The sequence below is a fragment of the Sparus aurata genome, chromosome 1 (assembly GCF_900880675.1).
Source record: "Sparus aurata chromosome 1, fSpaAur1.1, whole genome shotgun sequence".
In the NCBI taxonomy this organism is placed as follows: Eukaryota; Metazoa; Chordata; class Actinopteri; order Spariformes; family Sparidae; genus Sparus; species Sparus aurata.
In genome coordinates this window covers 13,784,027-13,801,636 of record NC_044187.1, presented here as the reverse complement: position 1 = coordinate 13,801,636, position 17,610 = coordinate 13,784,027, and the positions used below count along the sequence as shown (strand labels likewise).

The 17,610-nt window shown below is 39.8% G+C and overlaps 1 protein-coding gene across 3 annotated transcripts in view; it reads left to right on the top strand.

Moving 5' to 3' along the window:
* The window catches only part of arhgap10 (Rho GTPase activating protein 10), a 53,306-nt gene that overhangs the window by 11,818 nt on the left and 23,878 nt on the right, over positions 1-17,610 (top strand). For all 3 annotated transcript variants that reach the window (XM_030426332.1, XM_030426322.1, XM_030426318.1), the window contains exons 2-16: positions 1,585-1,680; positions 1,952-2,013; positions 4,157-4,228; positions 4,459-4,560; positions 6,038-6,148; positions 6,397-6,501; positions 6,994-7,123; positions 8,199-8,305; positions 8,464-8,558; positions 9,287-9,368; positions 9,552-9,594; positions 9,711-9,779; positions 10,311-10,385; positions 14,179-14,263; positions 16,922-16,980. In XM_030426332.1, coding sequence (XP_030282192.1) covers positions 1,585-1,680; positions 1,952-2,013; positions 4,157-4,228; positions 4,459-4,560; positions 6,038-6,148; positions 6,397-6,501; positions 6,994-7,123; positions 8,199-8,305; positions 8,464-8,558; positions 9,287-9,368; positions 9,552-9,594; positions 9,711-9,779; positions 10,311-10,385; positions 14,179-14,263; positions 16,922-16,980 — 1,293 coding nt within the window. The remainder of the gene's footprint in view (positions 1-1,584; positions 1,681-1,951; positions 2,014-4,156; positions 4,229-4,458; positions 4,561-6,037; positions 6,149-6,396; positions 6,502-6,993; positions 7,124-8,198; positions 8,306-8,463; positions 8,559-9,286; positions 9,369-9,551; positions 9,595-9,710; positions 9,780-10,310; positions 10,386-14,178; positions 14,264-16,921; positions 16,981-17,610) is intronic.

Below are 17,610 nucleotides of genomic sequence, written 5' to 3'. Positions count from 1 at the left end.
CCTCTATTGTCCAAGCAGTAATTTAAAACCCAACAACTTGTTATTTTCCATGATAAATGACGAATAAATGCAAAATGCAGAAGAATCATGAAAATAATCGTTTGTTACAGCTCTACATTCCTTCGTAGCAGTTACAGCAGTGTCTCACAGCTCTGTGCAGCAACGTTGCTCGGTTGATTGTTCCCTATAGGGTTCCAGCTATCTGCCAAATCCAATGACACTGCTCCTCAGTATACTGCTCAAAGCTCCAGTCTTAAAATACCCTCGCTGCATTCTGTCAGGGTTCCCCAGGGGACGGCCACGGGTCAGAGATCCCATCTGGGGGAAACTCTTTACTGTTTGGAAATAGATTTGGTTTGCTGTGTTACGGAGGGGTGTAGAGGGCGGACAAATCTTGTTGTGTTTGTAAGAGTATTTATGTAGGGTTCTGGGTTTACATGAGTCAGTACGTTTCTCAGAGAAGCAGTCACCCATGTTAGGGCTTGCCTGAGGTTCGGCTAGCCATAGGTTAGGCTTGGTATTTGCATCCATATAGTCCTCTGTTTATTAAACAGGTTAACAACCCCAAGATGAAAGGGATGTTTATTGATTTGTTGTGCCCGGCCACCCTGTTGGCTTTGGCCCTTTTTTGTTTTGAAATCAACTAAGTCTCCTAACAACTCTGTAATTGCATGAGAGGCTTTCCAAGAAAGATCTCTCGGTTAATATTACTTAAGAGTTTCCCTTTGATTACTGAGAGATTTAGGTTGTTATTACTGGATTAGGGCTTAGCAGTACATTGTTAAATTAGATTTATTAAGTTAGCAGTACTATTGCATTTTCATCAGAATGATGGATGTATATTCACACACTTAAAACCACGTATTACACTGGTATTTACCAAATACAACCACTTCAGCAAAAGTCCAGACTTATCAGTTTTTCTTATGTACTGATTTTATTTTGTTATTTAAATAGGGACTTGAATGAGACTGACATTGCATTATATTTCATTAGTGTTACCTCATCTGAAAAAGCTAAGTAGTGCCATGTATCCATAAAAAAAAAAAACAGATATTATAATTTGCCCATGATGAACAACTCTAGGGTAGACTATAACTACTTATTTTTGGGGCTATCCATAATTTGCATTATATTTCAGTAGCATCGTGCTATTTCTGTCAAATCATCCTTATTCATGTAATTCATGACTTGTAGACAGATAATTAAGTATAGTTTGCTCTCTGTTTGCATGCGTTGTTGAACTGTGGTACCTGCTCTCCTGGTACACCAGGGTTAGAGGCACAACAGGATGTGACAGACGTCTATAGACAGGATGTTTGCAAAGTGGTTAACGCAGTGTGAAGCATCAGACCTACTTTTCATAATGGCTTATATTGTGTAGCTTTTCTTAGAATGTTTATAATGAAGATATTAATGAATTGTTGTGTGTAGTGGAAACGTTTTTATTCAGTTAAACTTGTTTATGTAGTAGATCTTGACAATATATAATCATATAAGCATTCTGCCTCCTGTTCAATGCTGCTGTGATGCACTGCCTCTATTGTTTTTTTATTTTCATTTGTGTGTTTTTTCTTTTTTCAGAGCTTGGCATGGCACAGCGAAAGTTTGCGCATTTGCTGGGAGAGTTTCAGTTTGAGTACATCGGGGACGCGAAGACCGATGATGAGAAGTGTATTGGTAAGTGTGGGTTTGCCCCCAAACCCCCCACCCCCCCACCCACCGACCTCAGGTGATGGAAACTCACCAGTGGTTTTGTAACCATCATGCAGACATGCAGTTTTAAATGTTTGTTTACGGTTCTTTTGCTACCAGCATTTTAAGAGCAGGTTTCAGTGTGCACCTGTGGTGGGAACTTTGATAATCAAAATGTATTTTAGGCTGCTGGGTTGTGATCGTAAGTGAGGCAGAATGGTTACATTTACCCCTGTGTTTTTTTTCCTTTCTTCAGATGAGTCTTTGCAAGAGTTCTCCTCATTCCTCAGGAACCTAGAAGACCAAAGAGAGCTGATGGTGAGAACAACCAGTCAGAACCTGCTTGAAAGCTGGGGAAAATACCTGTGTTTCCGTCTGCCTGTATTGCACTTGAGTTGTTATACTGTGTACTCCTGCACTCTGTGCATTTCCAACCAGCCTACCCCTTTTACTGTCCATATTTGAATACCTGCATCTAATAATGTCTGACTCTGTTATCCACCAGAGATCCGGACAGGCACTCATAATATAATTGTCTCCAATATACAGCACAGACGGGATCCAGAAGGCAGAGCAAACCATTTCCCTAAGGGTGTATGACTCTTGTTGCCTGTCTAAGGGTCACTGTTACAGCACCTGGCTGGGAGTGGCTGCACAGAGGACAGGAGAGCATTATTACAGCTTTAAATACCAAGACAGATTCACATGAGCTACTACTGGAAACATGGTCCACATAAAACTACGGTCCATTATGACATACCACCATTAAAACTAGCTTCTGTATCAGGCAGCACTGTAAAAGTTGCTAATTTACAAACCACAAAAATCTTACTCAAATATGAAGGAAGTTACATATACAAAGTTGTTCTTTAAGCCTGATTTTAATGGTGTCAGTTGGTCATGAACTGCTAACCTTGAAGTGTCACATGATGTACTGCTGTCGTTTTATTTTTGACCTCTGTAAATGTTGAGTAATAGATATACTTGTCAAAGCCTTTATTTCATTTAAGCTGTAGGCTTGATGGCCAATGCATTGTTTCCCACACATATACCTTATTTGGGCTAGCCACCAAAGTATGTTAACAGCTGCTCAAGTATATTTGGGCGAGACCCATTTGAGCTTTTTTTTTTTATTTAAAATGTTTCCATCTGAGAGAATGATGCCATCCACAATCAGTTGACCAGAAAAAATCTACCCTCACTCTACCCCCTTCTGCACCTGCTTACTATGCTGGGGAAAGAGAGACATTGGCTGCTGTCAATTAGATACTAAAGACTAAGTGGCAGCCATTATAGGAGCTGGTCGAATTCTATAAATGCTAGGAAAAGTGCCCCAATGCATCCTTTCTTTTCTCCTTTAGCATAGGGTACACTGGACTATCCTTCACAAAAAGGAAAAGGACTTTCATCCAATAATTTCTTGCGGCACGAGTATAAGTTCAGCCAGATTATTTTAGCACCGTGGCTGTCATTTCCTAAGTCCTTATGAATTCTGTGAGAGCTTCACTTGACCTCATGATTCCACTGTGATCAAAGAAAAATCCTTTTTTAATGATTTTAAAGACATATTTTTTTTTCTTTTATGACTGCAGCCAACGTGTAAATGCACTGACTGTGGATGCAACCTCTCCTGTTTCATGTGGACCTACTTATGCTGTTGTTTTGAAGCATCTGTGTGCACCTGGTTGGTGCCAGTGTTATTTGCTGAAGGGGAAAGCAAGGTTAGCAGACCAGGGTAGTTTGTGAGTAAACACTAAAATAAGGTGGTGAAAATAAGTTATAACTGACTAGAAATAGGGTAATTTATTCTTTCAAATACTTTCAATATAAACAGTGACAGTTTGGTGTGAATACTATACAAAAATAAATATATAGAAGAAATACATCTAAAATAATCCTGCTCTTTGGACAGGGATGCACAATTTAGTGCCTGCCATGCTCTATAAACAGCCATTCTCTTGTAATGTCTGTCTGTAGTGTCTGAGGTTAGGGAGTGGGCCCATCATCAGTAGCTGACTGAGATGACTGTTTTAGCGCCAGGCTCAGACTGTAATGGTAAACACACTGCTCAGCACAGCCCTGCTCAGCAGAGTGGGATGACATCACAGTGCAAAGTAAGGAAAAGTAGGACGGGCATGCAGGCACAGACATGTCCTGCAACAAGCAGAGCAGAAGCACAGGAGGAATGAGGAAAGAAACACTGACTTTATTAAAACATTATTGGAACTCAAAGATGCTAAGTAGAATAATAGTTATGTCATTTCAGTTATGTCATTTTTAAATTGAGGCCAGTAGGGTGTCAATCATAAGGCAGAAATGCTAGAGGCCAATAAACTGTATACAGCTGCCACTCTTCACTGGAGTCAGCAAACAATTAGGAGTGGAAAATGTTGTGTCATATGAAATATTAATGGGCTTTGTCATTGAGTTGAGCAATAATTAAGGCTTTGTCTCTGTCTAGATGAGAAACATCACTGAAACCCTCATGAAACCCCTGGAAAAGTTTAGGAAAGATCATCTTGGTACAGTGAGGGTAATGTATGACTGTTTATTTCCTCTTCCCAGTATGCTTTCTTGTTCTCAGTTGATGTGATTTAATGCTCGGTTACCCTGATGATTGTTAAAATGTCCATATTTCACAGTTGAATGCTAATAGCACTTGAATTGTTCTATACACATGGCTTTGATTCCTTTGTCACCAAATATAATGTAGTATTTTTTTCTTCTTATATGCCTCTACTCATTCTTCTGAACCTTCTCAAGGCGGAAAGAAAGAAGTATGAGAAAGAAACAGAGAAGTACTACAGCTCCTTGGAAAAGCTTCTGAATATGTCAGCAAAGAAGAAAGAGCCACAACTACAAGAGGTATTTATCCTTGCCAGAACTCTACGACAGATATGTAACATGCAGAGCGGCAATTCATAATGACAGCAAAACGGATGGAAAAGGGTACTTGTTTAGTTAGAGAATCCCTGTTTTTGCTTTTTTTTGTCTTTGGTGCCTCGGGGAAGAGCCTTGCTGCAAAGCCTGCTTGACCGTGCGAGTTTCCACTGACGTGCCTTGCAGCAACAGTTTTCCTGGCTTGTTTGGAGAGGAAATGTGTACTCACTTGTGTTGTACGACCAAGGTCAAATCTGGTTGCTGTATTGTGGTTCGGGGAAAAAGCCATGCTACAATTCCGCAACATTATCATTTTAATTTTTGGAGAATATGCAGCCTCTTGCTAATCAGTGTCTTCTTTTCTTTGCAATGCTATCTAGCCATGTAAGGCTTAGCCATACGTTGTATACATCTCGACCAGAGAGGACACTTGAAACTGTTGACATTATGACTGCTGGCTGTTCTGTTCTCTGGGACACATGGGTCTGTGGTACCAACACTGATTCCTATCAGACTTGAATAAATACACCCTGTGATTAGGTCACAGCCACAGAAGTCATGAACTTCATCAACACTGCATCAGTTGTTCATGAACTCAGTGAACAGTGGCAAACATTTTGAAACGTAGTACAATGTATGTGAGTTAATTTTAAAGTGATTCAAAATTATTTACACTACATTTTCTTTAAACGTCAGTCTGTGGTGAATACTGTGTTGCATCGCAAATCTCGGCTGTGTACTGTTACATAACTGTATGTATATCTAAGAACCATTTGTGTACATATACTATGATTCTGGGATGCCACAGTTGTTAGTGCTGTTACCTCACAGTGAGAGGGAAACAAATCCCCCTGAACGTCTGAGGCTTTTCTGTGTGTAAATCTGCCCCCTGGCTGCTCTGGATCCCTCCCACAGTCCAGAGACATGCAGATTACTGTAGATTAACTGGCAACACTAAATCGCCCATAGGTGTAGGTTTGAGTGTGTTATCTGTCTGTACATGTTAGCCCAGTGACAATGAAGAAAATATATGTTCAGTTTACTCCGCCTCTCAACCAAAAGTGAGCTGAGATAGGCTCTTGCCTGCCTGCAATCGTGTATAGGATGATCAGATTTAGGTTATTTTATTATATTTTTGAATTCTACCACTGCTGAATCCCTTCTCTGTTGCACACGTTTAGTTTTTTTTGTAGCTTTTATTTATCAGAAGGGTTTTGTATGTTGTAAAGATTATACAGCCCTATGAGAGAAATCTTTGTTATTTTGGAGATATAAATTTACTTGATCATGTGTGTTTAATAGAGCACTAACCAGCGTCAGTATCCCTTCTGTAAGAATATAATGCCCTAACAAGAGAAACCTCAAATTGCCGTGTATCACAAAGACCATAATGTTTCTTCTTGGCTTCCACGCATATGTCTGTCCCTATAATCATCGTGGTGTGTGTTCCCCACCTCCACAGGCAGACATCCAGGTGGAAACCATGAGGCAGCACTTTCAGGAGGAGTCACTGGACTATGTGTGCAAACTGCAGGAGATCCAAGAGAGAAAGAAGTTTGAGTGTGTGGAGCCGGTGAGTGTGCATGCCAGAGCACTGGTGTGGCTGGTCTTTCATTTTGATAAAATCAAAGGAAACTCTTGGAGGTGTTACATGGGGTAAAGGTTCTTTCTCACTTGAAATTATGTCACAATCCCTCTATAGTCTGACATGATGTCATAATTATTTTGGGAATTATGTTTAGTCAAGAGTTTCTCTTTCACTTGCTGACTCTTTTCATAAACATATCTTATCTGTTTCTTTCTGTCTTGTGATCTTTTTAGATGCTGGCCTTCTTTCAAACAGTCTTCACCTTTTATCACCAGGGCTTTGAGCTCGCCAAGGACTTCGACCATTATAAAAGAGCGCTTCAAATCAATATTCAGAATGTAAGAAATATCAGTTTTTTATTGTTATAGTTTAAATTCAGATGAAGTTGATATTAGCCATTACAGTGAGTGCTTGTTTACGTTTTGGGTTTTCTTGACCTGAAAATAGAAAACATTTTGACCCTAATAGATGAGAAATTCAAAGTTGACATTACATTCTTATTTCTGTTTCGTTCTTAGACACTACTTATGTATTCAACAAATATAATTGGAGAAAAAAAAGGGGTTTTGTGTTTTCTTGTTTGACCTGAAAATAGAAAACATTTTGACCCTAATAGATGAGAAATTGAAAGTTGACATTACATTCTTATTTCTGTTTCATTCTTAGTCACTAATTATGTATTCAACTGATATAAATGGAGAAAAAAAAGGGGTTTCCAAGGGAAGTTTTGATTGGCAGTGGCCTCTCATAAGGAGGGGACTTCCTACCTAACCACTGAGTATCAGGAGTTGACATCCTGGAGTGTATATTTGCTTCCTCTCTACCACCAGACGAGGAGTCGATTTGAGGGCGCGCGGTCAGAGGTGTACGAGCTGATGAAGAGGATCAGGGAGACACCTCAAGAGTACAGACAGACCAGCCCTATCAGCTGTGAAGGCTACCTCTATGTACAGGAAAAACGTAAGATCTTTATATGGTTGAACTTGATTTAATATGGGCAGTCATGTTATGTTCATTCATAAAACACTGCAGCAAGGAAATGCATTCAAGGCAAGAATGCAGGACAGAATCTTTAAGTATATACTGTCCATTGCCATCAGCTTTTACAACTTTTCTTCAAAGTGCTTGGGTTAAAAAAAAAAAAAAAAAAAAAAAAAATGAGGTGCTTTGATATACTCAGCTCGCATTGTTTGGGCTACCACCCTCGCCCTTCCTCTCTGGTTTGGGATGGGTGACACACAGCCCACAGTTACGCAAGCTATCTTCAAGTTTGCCAACCACAACCAGCTATCAGGAGAAAATAATGAATGAATGCATGTGTTCACTGTCGAAATATTTAATGAAGCAATGTTCACACAACAAAATTATAGCCTTTGTTATGCATTGTGTAGCCTACAGCTCTTGCCCTTTCTTTTGATATATTAACTAGCCAGCTAGTCAGAAAATTAAAGGTTATAATGATAATTAAAAAACAACAACTTGTTTTTGGGTCCATATTAATCTGGCATAGTTTCATCCTGATGGAAGAAAAACATTTCCCCCCCCCCCTTCTCTACCCGGGCGGTGCCTGGACGTGCCAGTGAGGGGCTATTTAAGGTCAAACTTTCAAGTCCTTGTATAGTGCTGTGCTGGGTCAGACTGGTATATGTGAGGATCTATGTCAGTAACTGGCCCTTAATTTGGGGATTTATTTGTCCTTGATAAGTGCTTGAAAAGTCCTTGAATTGTTTTATCACAAAAGAGTGTCAACCCTGCTTATACTAAAACATAACTAACTGTAGGCTGTCAGTGGCATTATCTTGTTGTGGCAGGAAAACTTGGGCAGACTAGTAATTCCCCTTCATCCCTGTTATGAACAAAACAAGGTGTCATTTCAAGTTCAAGTGATTTTTTTAACCACCAGCATCAGTGATGCAGCATGTTGCACCTGCAAAATAAATCTTAAATTAAAGGAGAGTGTAAAATGTTTCTTTTTCTCCTAATTTTGGCTTTACGCACTGACTCATTGCAACTGTCATGTGCCTTGTTTCTTCAGGGCCACCTCCATTTGGCTCAAGTTGGGTCAAACGCTACTGTACATTTGTTAAAGAGCAGAAGATCCTACACATGGTGACCTTCGACCACAGATCTGGCGGGAAGATTGTGAGTGGTCATAAAAGTCACAGAACAGTGTGTCATCAATGCCACACAATTTTTATGATCTCCTAATCACGCTCACTATGCAGTCCTTCATTTTTGATTCCTTTTTTTTTTAACGTCGATTCTTTACAGTAAAATGTATTTTTCTTTTTTTTTCCCAGGGTGAGACGGAGTCAGTCACGCTCAAATCCTGCCTCCGCAAGACGACAGACATGTTTGACAGGAGGTTCTGCTTAGACCTCGACATTACAGATCGGTACATCATCACCTAACACTGTTTTTCAAACACACTGTCATTATATTATGCTTCTAGCTGCAGGTCTCATATTACATTTGTTTATTTGAAATTATTCAAATGTGACTCTTGCTGGGACACAATGCATAATATTCTTGTGTGCCTGGTCTGTCACACCTACAGAGCATATTAATTATCTTCTGTGATATTCCACATTAACACCGAACAGATCTGAGCTCCGCAGACTTGCTGATCACAGTTTAGCTTGTAGCTCAGTGTGTTCTGGATTGTAGAGGGGAGGTCATCAGGATTAGTCTTGGTGGGCTGCCGTCACACACTTAGCTGGGGAGATTTGTCACACCCTGCTGTGCTCCCCCTGTAATAGATATCTCATTTTGTCACACAACTTAACTCTGCCCTGCCCCTTTTCTGCAGTATTAATAGAAGAGCAATACCCCAGATTTAGTGTGGAAACTTGAGTCCACACATCCATTCTGATCGGGATGAGTAACGTGATATCCATCTGGTCCCACATGATTGTACGTCTAATAAACCAGCTGGGATGACTAAGAGGGCTCTTATTTGTAGTTACTGCAAATCCAAGGTGCCAGTGCCCTTGCCAGAGAGATTTTTTTTTCTTCTGCTTAGCACATTTGATGTTTCATATTGACACTAACTTCCCCTAACATCTAACTGAACTCTAGCCCTAATTCTTTGCCTAAAGCTGATGTGGTATGGCTCTTTCCCAGGCCAGGGACGGTGCTAACAGTACAGGCTCTGTCAGAGGATGACCACAAGTTCTGGATGCAGGCCATGGGTGGGAAGGAACCTGTGAGTCAGCTGCCTGCACTGTGTCATAAACTAACACTCACCATCTACCACTGTATTCTGTTTAACAGCCATCTTATACAGATCATTTAGCACTTCACTGTATATAAAAAAGATTGTTTTCATGATGGACCTCATGAGCCTTGAAGATGTCTTTTTTGTCTTTTGTGATTTTTTTTTAAACAGATTGGACACTATCTTGGGAGGACTTATTCTAAAGAAAGAGGAAGTAAGGATTCTAGCTGTGTCAGAGTTTGTATCTGTAAAAGAGTATCATTAAGTTTGATGAGTGTGCTGCTTTGCCACATTTTAAGGTTTGTTTTTTTCCCCTTCTCCCACCTGCAGTTGATGCCCAGCTGGATGATGTTGGTTTGAGTTTTGTGAAGAACTCCATCAGCGCCATAGAGACGAGAGGTGAGCTTGAGATGTGTAAATATGAATAATAAGAATTGATGGGTAGTAGCAGGCAACATGGGTGCAGTATGTTAATCTGAACACAAGGGGGCAGACTTGCTCCAATATTGACACAAAAAGCTGACTGGAGGCGACTGCAGGCAGCTTGTACTGTAGATAATACTAATGCCTTCCATTGCGCAGCACTGAGGTTCTTATTAATTTGCTTACGGTATCTGACTCTTTTTTAGTCCATGAATTGGGTCCAGTCTCTCTAAACACGACTAATATTTCTTTATGCAAATGGTTTTCTATCTTGCTGAACTTTGATGAAATTGTGATTATTAATATATCTGCTATATAGTTTTCAGTGTTGTTTATCTATTTGCATATATATGTGTATATGTCTGTCTGTATATTTTATGTTTAATGTTTGCCTTTTCTTTAATTGCTTGCTCTGTGTGTTCTTTCCCTCCATAACACTTTGCAAATGTATAAAAAACAACAACTTTGCTATACAAATACAGTTTCGTTGTTGTTATTACTCATCAGGTATTAATGACCAAGGCCTGTACAGAGTTGTGGGAGTAAGCTCCAAGGTCCAGAAGCTCCTCTCATTAATGATTGGTAAGTTAAAGTCTATTCTCTTTTTCTTCCCCTTCTGGTTTGGAAAATGTACTCGCATAGAGAGTTGAAAATTTTTAATTTATATGCTACCGCACTATCTCTGTGATATTAGGTTGCCCCTAGTTAGCTGAATGTGCTGATGTAATGGATGTGTCTGTCGAGGCGATATTAAAAAGATAGTGAATGACAATCAGCCTATCAGAACCCTGTCTCTGCAAAGTGCAACAAGTTCCTGGGTGTATCTTTTCCTCCCTTCCATTCAGTTATTTTTCCCCCAGACAACCAGACTGCGTCCCACCCGTCCATGTCCTTGCACCTTTTGACTTTTGCTTCATTAACACGCCACTAAGACAGCCTCTCATACCCCCGTGTCTGTCGGTCGTCTTTCTCGATTTTCTTTACGCCTCTCACTTGTCTTCAGTCCCATCTCACTCTAACTCCTTCTCTGTAAAGCCTGTCCTCTGTCCTTTCCATTGCTCCCTGTCTGCTCTCTGGTTTCCTGCCGTCTCCAGCAGACACCAGCTCACTTTCAGCTCTGTGTTCGGAATGACAACAAACTCAGGCAGCCGCCAGCCTGTCTCAGCTTCCTCTCCAAAAACCTTTACAGCCTCCCAACCTGCCGACTCATGCTGTAGACTCCATTAACACTCCGCTGCGGCACTCTTAAGAAGTTTCTTTAAATCTTGAATATGGTAAAAGAAACATTTGTCTGTGGTCTAGACATTCCGCATATTACTTGCACTTCAATGTTTGCAAATCTTGGCACACTGGATGACCATATAGAATACGTGGGATATATCTATTAAGCTGTCGAGAATGTCAGCTAGATTTTATCCTTGAAATGACTAATATGCATGACAATGGTAGTACTACTTCTACACAAATCAGCACATTCACAAACATTTCATGCATACAGTTCACAGTGAGTGGGTGAAGCGAGCTTTAAACCCTGAAGAAAGACTTTGGATCCTCCCACTCCTCCTCCTTTTCATCTCTCACCCACCGACATGGCCAGGGTCCAATCAGAGAGGACAGAGTGATAGAAAACGAGTCTCCCATCATATTACAGTACAAACAAAGCGAGCGGCACCGATTGAATGTCAGGCAACGATATAACAGGAAGAAGACTGTAAAAGTGAGCTCCAGTCTGTCTCTGACCTGTCCGTTGTGCATTATGACAGTACAGTTGCTGAGGCAGACTTCTTAGTTCTATAGATATAATTGCAGAGTGAGGCAAATTTGAGGAATGCTGTGAGATGTTCCCGAAGAACTGTTCAATACTTTCCGCGTTTTCACAATGAACGCTGAAATGATCATTGATGCATTAATCGTTGGACAGTGTGCCCACACATGGTTGCCCATTTATTCCAGAGAGCAGACCAGATGCTGAAAAGCTTTATGCTGCCTCCCACTGCTGTTAAATAATAACAGCTCAAAATAGTATCTTGAAAAGACCCTTGATGCCTTTGAAAGGTTAGTTTGATTAAATGACAAGAAACTGTCGCTTCCCTCGCACTGTGTCTAGTGGGCTTGTCTCTTTGGCCCCACCAAGTTAGCACTGATTCTTAATCAGATTGTAACATTTTATAGCAGTTTTCATGTATGAATCACTTTTTTGATGGCCATATGTGAGGGGACTGTAACGTGACGTGAAAAACAAGACCTTCCCCCTATTGCAGTTGCCTATGCAAGCCTGTGGATATTTTGTTTAGTTGCTTAATGCTGCTGGACTGTGGTTGTCTTAATGGAGGACTCACATTGGATCTTTCATGACAGTCCAAAAGATGTTTGCACAGAAATGGAGTTCGCTTACATGAACTAATAACCAGACTCTAGCACAGCAAAGAAGTTACGCAGAGCGCTTTTAAACCAGTTTTATCCGGGATGATTTGAACGTAGGTACAATGTAGCAAAGCAGCTCTGAACGGTTCAGATTAGTTGTTTGACCTGGAATGGAACCAGTTCCATGTTCGTTGAAAAGGGATATCAGAGTTTAGGAGCAAAAAGGTTTTGCAAGACAAATCTAAGGTTCAGGTTCTGTTCAACAGAACCAGTTTGTACAACTTGTTCAATCAACCATGTTTATAGTTGTTCCACAAGTTAGAAAGACGAGTGAAGAGCCTGGTGCCTCAGAGAGAGGAGGTGCAATATAACACATTTTCAGACAGTCTCTCAAATGTTTACTTGAAAAGTGACATAAATAGTTGTTTAAAAAAGGAAGAATAGCAACTGCGAAATAATTGAACTTCTCACTCAATTTCTGTTTTTTCCTTCTTTAAGTATACTTGATAACCCTCATGGCTCTTTTCTCACTTCCACACTGCCGGCCAATCAAGACACGAAGTGTTTGCAAATGTCAGATTTTCATGTCACAAGCCAAACATGCTGGAAACCCCACTACACTATGCGCTAACATTTGGCACATTTGCTCACTCTTTCTTCCTTTAACCAGTTGGCATCCACCCTGTGTCTTCTCCTTTTTTAAACTTTAGTTAAGTAGAAAGTAGAAGAAAAGGACGAATAAGAAAGGAAGAATGACAGTTAAGGGCAGTGTGTTTTCAATTGTTGTTTTAAAATCTTCACAGAGCTTGCATCTTTTATATTCTTATTTGTGTGGTAGTTTGTATTAAAGAAATGGCACCAGAGGATCTAAGAAGCCGTGAATGATTACAAAACCACAAAGAGTTGGTAACGTAGGCCAGTCCTGAGCCATTAAGAGCCTAGTAAACCAGTAATAGGACTTTAAAATAAATCCTAAAAGATACTGGGAGTCAGTGCACTTATTTGAATTTACTTGGACCAGTTTTCCATTCCGCCTTTCCTTGGTTTTGAAATTGTGTTTCTACATCTAAGGGTGTTATACGAGCTGCAGCTCCAACTTTAGCTACTATGTTAAAGTCACCACACAGTACAGTCATATCCTCAGGGGCTTAATTTAGATGACTAATGTAAAATAACAAGAATTAAACCTTTGAACTTGCTGCTGCTTTGTGGTTAACAGTCTCACAATCAATACGGCTCCAACCGCTATTGCCAGAATTGTGTTTTCGCGTCCTTGACCTAACAAATCCAAGCCTGTTTGTGCTCGACTACAGAGCCTGAGCAGACCCCATCAATCTCCGCTCATGCATACTCACAGAGGCTCAGCTTTAACTACAAACTCTCCACAAAAAACATTTGCCCTCAGAAGTTGATACTGGAAAGGCCATTTTGTGGACAGAGCGGGCCGAGAAAGACACAGACCTCCTCGCTGCAGTCACAGTGCTTGGATGAAATCAAAAAAATAAATTTCCCAGTCACACAGACCACCTACCACCCACGAAGCTCGAGTCAGAATGGTGACCTGAGCCCTGCACAGCACATGTGTCTGTCTCACAACACTCCGCTGACACATTGCTCCTCCACATCCTCTGTAATACATCAGAGGTTACTTAAGGTGTGACTAAAGCCCCCTGAATTTTCAGCACAACACAGTCCTGGAGTCCCTGTGGAGCCAATGAAGTAGTAAGGGATTAATTAAACTTGTAATGAGTATAGAACCAGCAGCCCTCTACAGAAGCGGTAACTTCCTTCCATATCCACTGGGGCTAGACTCGACCCCCAAGGCTAGTAGCACTGCCTTTATCCTCACATGGCTAATTACAAGTTACATATTTATATTGCATATTTGGACTTTCTAGGCTGCCCACGAATTCACTCGGAGAAAAAGTGTACCTACTTGGTACTTTGAGTTGTTGCCTCATTCAGTGGATTTTCTAGTAAGAATGTTATGTTATGATTGTGATCCATGTAGATGAGAAGAGCAGCGAAGTGGATCTGTCTACCAGCGAGGACTGGGACGTTAAGACAATAACAAGTGCACTGAAGCTTTATCTGAGGTAAGGATGAAAGACACACTTACACGCAGATGTAAACAGGAGTTGTTATGGATCACACTGCTTTTTTTGACAAGATTAGCCTTTTTATGCCTCTGTATAAAATAAGTAAGAAAAATGTCATTTCCTTAAGGGGATTAATGAAGTATGTCATCTGCTTCCTCCTCTTCTTAATCAATGGATTGACGCAAACAAATTCGGCTAAGGGAAACAAAATATTTGAAAATAAATGGGTATTTTTTGCAACAATCAAGCAGAAATGATGAGGATAAACTTTGAAATGTGTTAGCCTAACTTTCTTTCTGCTAAAAATATGTGTATACATAAATAATGTTATTGTAAGGTATTTTATTCAGTGGCCTGTTAGTAAAATTGTCAAAGTGAATCAAGTCCTCCCCTAATAAGCAGTTAGGCAGTGTATACCACCTACGCCTTTTATTGTGAAAGGTAAAAAAGTGTCTGTATGAGCTGCATTTGTGAGCAGAATAAAAGTTTGCCATCTTGGTTCAGACTATACGAAGCATCATATTATTTTTATATTATCTAATAAATATAGGCGCAACTAAAATACCCGTGGCCACATTATTGATTAACATGAAAATGTTGTTTTTCGCATCTCCTGTGACCAAATATACCTACAAACCCTGCACAAACTAAATTTTCATGTTCCTGTTGTGGCTGCAGCTGAATATCTCACTACTGAAATTGGTTAAGAATATCAGGCTAAGCCAGTCAAGGCCAGAGTGGGGCAAGACTTACAAGAAAAGCAGCAGGATCCTTAACACATCTGGAGCTGAAACAATGAGCTGATTAATTCATTAGTCATTAATCGACAAAAAAAAAGATGCCCAAACGTTGCATTTTCTGCTTCTCAAATGTGAGGATTTGATTCTCTGATCTCTGATATGTCATTGATTGATTTTGTTTTTTTCTGGCTGAAATAATATTATTATTAGTAGTAGTAGTAATCAAAGAGAATGATAAATTATATTTGTAACTAATCATTTTTCTTACATTTGTGTACAGAACAATACAATTAATTTGCAGATTAATAATGAAAATAATTGTTAGTTGCAACTATAAAACCATCAATTTCTACTCAGTAAAAATTAATGACACTGTTCATTTGCTTATCATTTCCAAAACGTACATGTCTTTTCTGAGCAGTCCAACTCTTACTTACAAAACGATTTGGGTTGAACTTGTACATTCTGAGAGATGTGATGCAACATACATTATGTAATTTTGTTGTCCTTGTACTGATGAATTCAAACTGAATGTGCTATGACTTGACTAGTCCAGAGACACTTGTGCTTGGTGCATGATGGATCATTTTGATTCATCTTACGAGCCACAAGCCACATACATTTGATGAGCCACAAAAATGTATTATTCAGAGATTTTATCTGTCTAAGCAAATCCACTTCTGACCTACGTCAACCCCAGTAGTTAATGGAAGATTTAAAAAAAAAAAAAAATGTTTTTCTCTCATGACAAATATGTGAGAGCCTCTGTTCACTTGAATATGAAACATTTCATCCATTGTCGACTGTCTTTTTTAAAATCGCTACAGAGTTAATTATGCAAAGTGCCTCGGTATAATTAACTCCTTGCGAGGTCACATTGCTTACTGTATGCCTGTTCTACATTCACTGACTCCTTCCAGGTTGACAGATAGTGTGGGTGAAGTTCAAAGATTAAAAATGTGGTTTGGTTGCAAGAAGCAAGAAGACAGTTTTATTTAAATGCCAATTTGTTTTTGTAAACAAGTGCAGTTAGCAGCAAATTGAGTTGGCTTTGCTTATTCAAGTCAAAGCTAAGTTGTGTTCTTTGAGTTTGACAGTCGCCATAAAAATCAGAAGCCGATAATTATGCATTTAAGTGTTTCCAGATTGAATTTACCTTCTCTTTTCGTGTTCATGCGTGTTTTGTTTGAAAATAACAGATTTAAATGTTGAATTGAAAAAGCAAACATTAATTAGGACTGCTGTTACAGTAACTACTGTTTTCACAGTAGTTACCATGAAATCATAATAGTGTTTTTCTGCATAATTTAAAGTGGCCACTGGCTGTGTGACTGTCAACCATCTACATGTATTCTGATCAGGATGTAAATGACCTAGTAAAGGGGCTACTGTTGTGTTGAGATGAACTGATTTTCAGGCTTTGACCCTTTCTAGGAATTAATTTGGTGTGATGAGCTGTGGGTTGTGGGACTGTGTAGTTCAAACCCCAAATTAGTCAGACAGTACAAACCACAACATTTAGTGATCTTCAGACACCATTTAAGCTAATATGGCATATCCATATTGTTATGCTATAATAAACCATGTTTAGCATTGCTGTGTCTTGTCTTTTACTTTGTGTCTGCCCTCCTGGGATAAAGCAGGGTCAATCTCCTCAGTTTCCTCTGAGGCTAAGTACCTTTGGCCACGGGCCAGCTGCAGTGTGAAAGTACCTTCAGATGAACTTGGTTATCTCAATGCGCGCGCCATCTAATTCCATCCCCTGGCCTGGCCACATTAATCATTGCTGTGTGCAGACCCTATAAAACAGTGCGCCGGCTATTTCTGTCTCCCCTCGCTCACTTCAACTCTCGCTTCTCCATCCACCCCACCCCCCACCACACCCTTCTGTCTTTCTCTCACTCTCTCTTTGAAGGAGCCTTCCTGAGCCGCTGATGACCTATGGACTTTACAAAGAGTTTATTAGCCCTGCGAGTAAGTCCGACCACCTCTTACACCACTACTTGATTTGAATGCAGACCATAAACAAAAAGCAGTGTATACATGTTTAGGTCTGGAATGAACATTTAATCAGTTTAAGCACTGGGGTCCAATGGTTTGTTCTTCTTCAGTGAGTTATTGAAACCATGCAGTCAAGTGGAAAAATAGTGAAATTACTTGCAAACTTTTTGTGAACTTTTTACCAATTCTTTTAAGGCGGTAATAGTGGTCAACTCCCATGAGTAACGGATTCATAGTCTAGCTATTGGACCGTGTCTTGAATGCCAAGTAGAATCCTCTTCTTTTAAAACACTTAAAGGGGCAGTCCACCCAAAAGGAAAAATATATTTTCCCTCTTACCTGTAATGCTATGTATCTATCTAGAAGGTTTTGGTGAGAGTTACAGAGTTTTGTCAAAATCACTTTACAATCACAACACATTGGAAATTTCAAGGAATCATAATCTGTTCATTCAAAATAATCCACAAATCTTGATGTGAGCAGTGTCACGCACAGGAGTTTGTTTCTTCTGTATCACTACACAGAAGGAAGCATGCATCTTCTCTTGAACTTAGGCTTGTGATTGTTACAGTGTGGGATGTAAACATTAATGGTAGACTTTAT